This window comes from Spea bombifrons, chromosome 2, assembly GCF_027358695.1.
Source record: "Spea bombifrons isolate aSpeBom1 chromosome 2, aSpeBom1.2.pri, whole genome shotgun sequence".
Classification (NCBI taxonomy): domain Eukaryota; kingdom Metazoa; phylum Chordata; class Amphibia; order Anura; family Pelobatidae; genus Spea; species Spea bombifrons.
In genome coordinates, this window is record NC_071088.1 from 135,800,555 (window position 1) to 135,809,611 (window position 9,057).

The window sequence follows — 9,057 nt, forward strand, 5'->3', positions numbered from 1 at the left end:
TCATATAGTAATTGTTTGGGGAGAAAACACATTTACTCCTTTGAAAAGTATCCTTCTCGGAAGTAGCTTGGCGACAGACCCCTTTATGTCTTTGTTCCGGAGACAATAAATAATAGGGTTACATACGTGCGGGACATATGAGTATAAACAAAGCAGCAATACGTTAATATCAGCATTGAAATTTAAGTTGACTTCATGTGCTGTGTATACAAATACCCTCGGGACGTAATGAACCGCAATCGCACACAAATGGGTCGTACAAGTATAGAACGCCTTCCGCCAGCTTTCGGTGCCGGGTGACGAGCGGATAATGTGAATGATGATGATGTACGACGGTAGAATAAAACTCAACGGTAGAAAAAGTATCACCATAGCAAAAACATAGGTGGTCTTTTTAATGAGCGACGTATCTTGGCAGGCCAAGGCAGTGACCGCAATGTTGGTGCACATCACGGTATTGATCTTGTTGGAACCACACGGTGGAGCGTGAGCGTTCATGACGAGCGCGGTCAACGCGGTAAAACTTGCGACGACCCAGCAGACGCAACATCCGATTCCTACCGCTCGCCTGCTGATTATAGAAGGGTACCGAAGGGGTTTGCAGATGGCGACATAACGATCAATTGCCATAAGCATGAAAATGTACGAGTCGGTTGTGTTCAGGTAATGGACAAGAAACATTTGCAGAAGACACTCAGGAAAGGTCGTCGTTACCCCAAACCAATATTTACCAATCATTTTGGGTAAGGTTATAGTATCGAATAAAAGGTCCGCCGTGGCCAGATTGGCAATGATCAGGTACATCGGTTTGTGTAACTGTTCTTTCAACATCACCATAGTGATTACGATGCCATTCGCAGACACTGATGCCATATACACAAGAAGCATGAGTATAGAGATTGGGATATTATATTTTTCTGGAAGTCCTGGAAAACCAACAAGTGTTATTTCATAAACTTCTGTCTGATTGGCCATTGCGTGATCCAGAAGCTCGAAACACTTTCCTGGGGAGAATAAATATAGTAAATCCAAATTTTATTTTATTGTCTCATCGTGTACTACATAAAAAAACGTTATACATGTTGGCATATAAGAATAATTTGGTCCGTTTCCTAGCTGTTGGTCCTCATGTCCATCTGATTCATGTTTAAAGGGAAGATGATGCAATTAGATTGACAATTAAACAATTGCAAACTCTAGGTTATGATATAAAAACTATTCTTTTATTTTACACATAGCAGGTAACATTTTTTTCTCGCGTGTCCATGATGAACAGAGCCGGCCTTAGGCGTTGTGGCACCCTGTGCGGACTACTCCTCTGGCGCCCCCCCTCACTACCCCCCCCTCTCTGCCCCTTCAAACTACCCGCCCTCTCTGCCCCTTTAAACTACCCCTCCCCTCTACCCCTTCAAACTACCCCTCCCCTCTGCCCCTTCAAACTACCCCCCCCCTCTGCCTCTTCAAACTACCCCCCCCTCTGCCCCTTCAAACTACCCCCCCTCTGCCCCTTCAAACTACCCCCCCCTGCCCCTTCAAACTACCCCCCCCCCCCACTTTCCTTGTTGCCGGAGTCCTGCAGTAAGAGCGGGAGGCATCCGTCTTCTCGCTCTGCCGGCATTTCATGTTGAGCGCCGGTATAGTCCGGCGCTCAACATGAGATGCTGGCACCGCGACGGAGTCACGGAGAGTAAGGGGCGCCGAGCGGTTGCCGAGAACTTCACGAGCAACCGCTCGGCGCCCCTGACCGGGACTTAGATTAAAGCATCGTTTTAATCTAAGTCCCGGTCAGGCGCCCCTGCAACCATGGCGCCCTGTGCGATCGCACAGGTCGCACACCCCTAAGGCCGGCCCTGATGATGAAGGTCTTCATGAAGACCAAAATGCTGATTGTGAATATGCTTTTATGCAACTTTGCCTTTTCTCTCCCTCTCATATCTGCGTTCTTCTTAATGTAAATGTTGGGGGCACTCTCAGCATGTACAAGACCTTTATTTGTATAATTGTTCATTTTTGTTGCCCAAGATCATCTGCCTATAAGAATCTCTTTATGTAAATTATCCTCCCATTACTCTCAGATATAATTCTCCACCAAAAATAAGCCTATGCATGTTTTATCCAACCATTAAAACCAACATTTTTTTTTAATATGTATTTTTATTTAAAAGAAAAAAAAATAAAGGAAGTTATATATGATAATGATCAGTTATGCTATATATTATAATAAAATGGTGTATTAATATTTACCTTACAGATCGTTGCTGTCACTGCACGCCCTGTTCACACTTCACACACGATGTTTAATGTGTCTGATACGGAATCCTTCCGATATTATTTATACTGTACCAGCTACCCAGAGGGTAATGTCTCCAATGGCAGAAATTAGACTTCAGTCCAATGATTCGGGCCATGACTGCTAATTATTCTTCTGTAAGATTCTAAAACATGGTCATGTGGGACCAGTATCACCTGCACCAAACACAGTAAACATAATATATTGCGGTGTAAAGAATATTATTATACAGATCATTACATATAGTAGGATGCAATAAATAGTTCACATGATCGCGGCACTAGATACATTGTGGGTCCTGCTGTTATTGTCACTAGGGACGCACCTATACCATTTATTTTTGAGACCGAGTACAAGTACCGATACTTTTTATCAAGTACTCACCGATACCAATTACTGATACTTTTTTTAATGCCCATATAATAATTTTTTTTATTATGCCCATATACACTGCCCACATGTTACTATGTTACATGTTACTATGCCCATTTGCCCATATATACATTACATGCCACTGCACACATTTTAAAGAGCCACCACTCTACAGTTCTATCCCTATATGCCACTCTGCCTCCCTGATATGCCTTATACCTTCCTATATGCCACTCTGCCCCATGATATGCCTTTTAACCCCCTATATGCCCCTTGTCTCCAGAAATGCCCTATATCATCAAAAGGCATATCATGGGACAGTGTCATATTATAGGGGGGGTATAAGGCATTTCTGGAGGCAATAATTTGCCTGTATTCTCTTAATCAAACTCTAGGTGGCAGCCTTACCCTTTCAACTAGTAAACCAGGGTACAATTACAGTCAAAGGCCCCATGAAGTGCTGAGAAAGTTTCATAAAACCATCGAAATCATTTAGGGAGAGTAAAAATAGTAAGATATTTTTTCACTTACAGAAAGTGTCATCACAGCAGCAAAAGCGAAGCAAAGAAGCAAAGAGCTCTGAATTTTTGTTTGAATTTTGTTTTTTCACTCACCCTCATTCACTCTCTCACGCTCTCTAATAAAAAAAATATTAACCAAAACATTTGTCAGAATCGTTTTTGTTCCATTTCCATATGCCTCATACATATACATACGGTCACACAGTACACATACATAAACCGTACCATGCCTCCCAACAGTCCTGATTCCCACTGTCTCGCTTTTTCTGGCAGTAGGAATCATGGGCTGGTTGGGGAGATTGTCTCTTCTCTCCTGACGGGTTCAGAGAGCTGTAAAATCATTGGAGATCTGAGCTGTTAGATTCGCAAGGAGATGGGTGGCCATGCCGCTGGCCCATACCGCCACTCCTTCTGCCAAGCACCATAAAGTAGGCGTCCAGGTGTTAGGGGATATGCAGTACACATACACAGACAGCGCACATATACACAAAATACATATGTATGTATGAGTTGTTCCTGATTGCTTCTGTTTTTGCTCATTTGCTCAATCGTTAACACTGATCTTAATTGAGTTCTGCAGTTGTTTCGTGAGCTCCTGGATGAGCATACCTGGGAACTCTCCAGGTTTGACCCAGAGTTTGCCTCATGGTTGCGGGGATTTATTTCCCATAAAGCCAAGAAATAAAGTTTAAGGGGAGTACAGAAGGAGAGAAGGATAGCGTATAATTTGGACATGAGGTGCACCGGTTCTTCCTTGGAGGAACATAATAATTCAAATTCTGTCATTGGGCCTACGATAATTCGTTGTGGCGCGGCAAGGAGGAGATGAAGCGAGTCAACTGCGTATAGAAGAATATGTCTTGGACTCTAGGGGTATTTGTGGTAAGTAATTCCCTCAAAGGATTCACAGAATCCGGAGTAGACACATGGTCCATACGGAAAATGCCGGTAGGTAAAGGTGAGAGCCTATCAGCCCTATGAGGATTGTTTCATAGCGGAAAAAGTGGATTCGGATAAGTCATGGCCTTTAGATATATATTTCTTAAGTATCCTAAGCGTTGGCGAGATAGCGGGATGTTTCACACGTGCTGTATATACACACACTGTACACGTAATATATACACAGTGCCTGCCTAAAGCTGCTGAGGAATCCTGGCTGCTTGGTTACTCTGTGATCAGCAGCTCTTGTCTGGCTGATTTGCTCTGCAGCCTCTGCTTCTGTCTGGCTGCTCAATTAAAGCTGCCGATAAAGTCTTCTCTATTGCGACTGGCAGATCGGCCCCATTCGGCCCCCGTCTAGTCTGCCCGTTTATCCTGCTGTAAAGACTCAAACCTTAATCAGTCATTGGTCTCATCTTCAAGAGCCATATGCCTATCCCATGCATGTTTAAATTCCCTTGCTGTATTACCCTCTATCACTTGTGCTGTTCTACTTCTCTACCTCCCTTTCAGTATCACTGATATATTGAAGGTTATATTTAGTCAAATAAGTTGCCTTTTAGGAATTTTCTATAGTGAAATTATAATATGTTTTACACCTCATACCTTGTATATGAAGTGTATGTTCTGTCTGGATAAACTAAATTACGCTTTTTACTAAAAAATAATGCATAAATCAGGTCACTGTCCCATGGCCATGCATCTACTTACACCCACCTAATCACAAGTGTTTCACTTTCGCGGTGGGAGCTACCTATTGGCTTATATTGTCGATTGTAAGCTCCTTCGAGCAGGGCCCTCTTTATCTTTTGTTTCTATAAGTTCTGTTCCGTCCTATATGTTATATCCTGTTTACCCATCGTACAACGCCAAGGAATCTGCTGGCGCTATATAAATCAATAAAAAAATAATTATATGATGGCATATAATTCTTCTATTAACCCATTCATTCCCAAAGCGTGTTACAGGCTTGCAATACAGTGTTTGTTTGTTTTTTAATAAATCCCTCAGCTCCGCCCATCGCTGATATGGCTCCGCCCACCGACGTCATCGGGCTACCTGAAGAAGGAGAGTCGTAGCCCTGAGGTTCTTAATAGGAACTCTTTCTAAATTAGTTTTCTCTGCTATAAAAAAAAAGCCAATTGTAATTACCCCCATCGACTTATAACGTTGATTACTGCCCCCGACAGACGCGACGCGGCATCATATTAACCCTCGCCCGACGTTTTTTTATTCACAAGTCGGCCCGTCACTCTCAATGCAAATGAAGTCGTGTTATTTCAGACGTTTGCTGATATCTGAGCCCGTCCGATCCTCTCTGGATAAACCGGAGACATTTGCACGCTGTTTTGCATTTGCGTCCGAATAAAACAGGCGAAGCAAATACATTTCACTAAAACAATATTACATTTGCTTTCGGGCCATTATTGAGTTTGAGTTTTATAAGACGAGGCTTTAATGGAATTACTTTTGCTCATTTATAAAACAGACACATAAACAGGATGCCTAAACCTACAGAGCAACCGCAATGAATATATATACATATAGCCGTGTTTAGCATGTATTTATTATATTATATTATTTATTATATTAGGTATTATATTATATTGCAGTATATATATATATATATATATATATATATATATATGTATATATAAAACATTTATTCATGTAGCGCCAGCAGATTCCGCAGCGCTGTTACAATCAGCACCCCTACTGATTTCTGGCCCGGCCTGCCCCTCGCCAAACCCCCCGACATGCATCCCCATTTAAAAAAACCCCAAAACATTACTTTGGACACATCTAAAAAGAAACAACACATATGATTAAATTAACTTTAATTGAACCCACATTTCATGAGCAATGAATTTTTAAGAGCTTGCATTGGCATTTTTCATTGGTTAAAAAATGATACACACGGCATACAAGACACAATATACATACAGCATAATATTTTACATATAATATAGAAAATAATGGTTTAAAGCAATGTACAGAGTACCCGTGATAACATTACAAGGCAGATAATGGCCAATGTACTATTATTATTATCGTCATATATTATCATTATTATTATATTCCGCTATTCTATATTTAGATCCTAAAAATCTACATCTATCATACAGATACGTATGTGAGGCACTATGCGTGCAGATATGGCTATTAAACCAGGATTCCCGGCTACAGGCTCCTAAATGAGATGCCCCCGAGGGGTGGCAGGCATTACCGCTGCGCGGGCGAGTTGTGCATGGACTTTCGCAGTTTAACGCGTTCTGATTCCGCAATTCCATAGTTTATATAAAATCTAGGACTACTTTCCAAACAGTTTTACTATACATTCCCGAGTATACTCCCCAAATTACCATAAGCAGACAACCCTACATCATCGCATCTTGATGAAAGTACAATGTGTTCTGTGATGGCCTAACGTTTTGTTTCATCATCATTTACAATGTGACTTTTTTGTGTAATTTGTTTTCTTAAGGACTGTAAAGTAGAGGTTAGCATGTCTTTTTAACCCCTTCATGACTAAGCCCGTACATGTACGGCCTCACAATGCATTGTTTTTAATGGGTTTAAGGACAACCCATTGGGTTAAAAGAGAGGTTTATAATTAATCTGCAACGTCCACGCAACAGACTTATTGAAATATGGCTACATGTTAACCCACTCCTTCATAGGGATTAACCCTTGTATGCTCTGACAACTAAGATTGGTTATGTTTTCACATCCGTGGGGGTCCAGTCATGGACCGCAATCCAGGATCATCAGAAACGATGTAAACCAAAGCGATGTTCCAGCTGATAAGTGGAACAGCCTCCCAGCAGAAGCGGTAGAGGTTAATACAGTAAGGGAATTTAAACATGCATGGGGAGGCACATGGCTCCTAAATCTAAGACGAGACCAACAACTGATTAAGGTTGAGTCAGCAAGGAAAATTGGCTGGCACACTAGAAGGGGCCGAATGGTGTTTGTGTACACATCAGGAATGATGAAAATTTTTATGAAAATGTATGGTTTATGCTGATAACAGCATCCCTGGTCATTAGAAGATTGTACAGATCTGCAGAATAAGATGGCGCTACATGAATCAATAAATAATAACGCGAGATATGGCTCCATGCAAATAAGTCCCTTTAACTGTCTACAATGACGGCATTTTCAAAGCTACCACTAGGGGGCACTCTTTGGCTAAATACCTATGTTTTAAGCTCTTACAGGTAGCGCTAAATTCTGAATCTCCAAACTTTTTTATAAACAAATTAAATATATATATATATATATATATATATATATATATATATATATAGTAATAATATTTACTAAAAAATGGACAGCTTGGAATTCTCTCCCCACAGACGAGGCCCATGGAAGCTCACAAACTGATAAAAATATCCTGGTCACAGACATTAAGTTAACATTAAACTTAAAAAAATAACATTTTCAGAAATCTTGGTGCATCCACAGAGATACACTGCGACTTCTGTACCTGCCGGCTGACAGCTGATCAGTTGCAATCACGTATCGATTGATGTGTTTGTAGCCAATCAGGTGATAGAGGAAGTGGCGTAGGCCATCCTGCTGTTTCTGTGGGTAGAGACTCCCCCCCCAAAGTCAGTTAAGATCCTCTATAAAAAAAAAAAAAAGGAGGCACGCTGAGAATCTTCTAGCACTTCTGGTTACTTGGAGAAAGCAGCCTGGAACTTCTAAAGTGTCAGCTGCTTTCTCATAATTCCAAATCGATCATCAAAAGCAGCCAAACTTATTTTTTAAAGTACTGACACTGTATAATTTGGATACTTTCACCAGTTTTATCAATCTAAAAATGTTTAGAGAACTCACAGCTCACATCTCTAGATTGTAAGCTTGTGAGCCGGGCTCTCTCCACCTAATATATCGGTTTGTCTTAGTCTGTCAGTTCTTGTCTTGTCAGACCCCATGAATATATGTATTGTATTAAGCGCTGCGTAAACTGTTGGCGCTATATAAATCAAAGATAATAATAATAACTAAAACTTTTGCACCAGATCTTCTTTTCTTATTAATATCATCTAAAATCATGTAGTAAGTTAAGGATGTTTAGGGTATCCTGGTAGCTTTCCCAGCTGCTTGTTCTTATATTTTTTTTCTTATCTTTAGTAGAATTCATAACTTTTTAACATAAGTTCCAATGTCGTTTATTTTATATTTTTTATTTAAAAATGTAATTTATTTTATATTTTTTATTTAAATTTATATTTCTTCCATTCCATATTATATTTATACCATTCCATTCACAATAATTAATATATATATATTCAAGCTCAAGTGCCATGCATATAGCGGGCTGAATGTTCTTGGGATATCAACCCACTGCAGAAAGGGTCTCATTTCAGATGATGCAGGTGTACCTCCCAACTGTCTTGTGTTTTGCATGACAGTCCCGACTTTATGACTTTTGTGGGCAGTGGGGATCATGGGAAAATCCTCGAATCCCTATCGACTGGCCCAGGTGGGTGAAGAATAAATGAAGATCCATGCCGTTGCATCACAGACCTTCATTCCATGTCAGGGCAAGGAGGTTGAGGACGTGCTCAGTGTAATGAAAGAAATGACTTGGGTCATAAACCGCTTTTTAAAAAATGTATATAAAGATAAAGCAATTTTTTGTTAAAAAAAAAAAAATATTTCATCTAGGTCATTGTGTTTTTTTATTACTGCATTGGGGTGTGAAATAGAACACCTGGGTCATATATACTTTAACTGCCATGAACCTTCTTGACAGTTTTATTCAAGTGTTAAATTTAAGGAGGAACTGATACGCTTTCACTAACTTATTTTTTATTCAAAAAAATAAAATATATAGGTTTTAGAAACCCAAGGTTTGCATTTTTCATGGGCGCAGCCATCTAAAAATCATGTGGTCAGGATTTATGTTATCGTTAAGTTCTAACG

The 9,057-nt window shown here is 40.3% G+C and overlaps 1 protein-coding gene across 1 annotated transcript; it reads right to left on the reverse strand.

Annotated features, from left to right (window-relative positions):
* LOC128473890 (olfactory receptor 2AT4-like) lies at positions 1 to 975 on the reverse strand. The gene has a single exon (XM_053456112.1). It carries the CDS (start codon positions 973 to 975, stop codon positions 1 to 3), a length of 975 nt encoding a protein of 324 aa, XP_053312087.1.
* Between the last annotated feature and the right edge of the window lie 8,082 nt (positions 976 to 9,057).

Bases quoted from the DNA above. Each gene is read 5' to 3' on its own strand.
- LOC128473890 (XM_053456112.1), bottom strand. From the start codon at position 975: ATGGCCAATCAGACAGAAGTTTATGAAATAACACTTGTTGGTTTTCCA.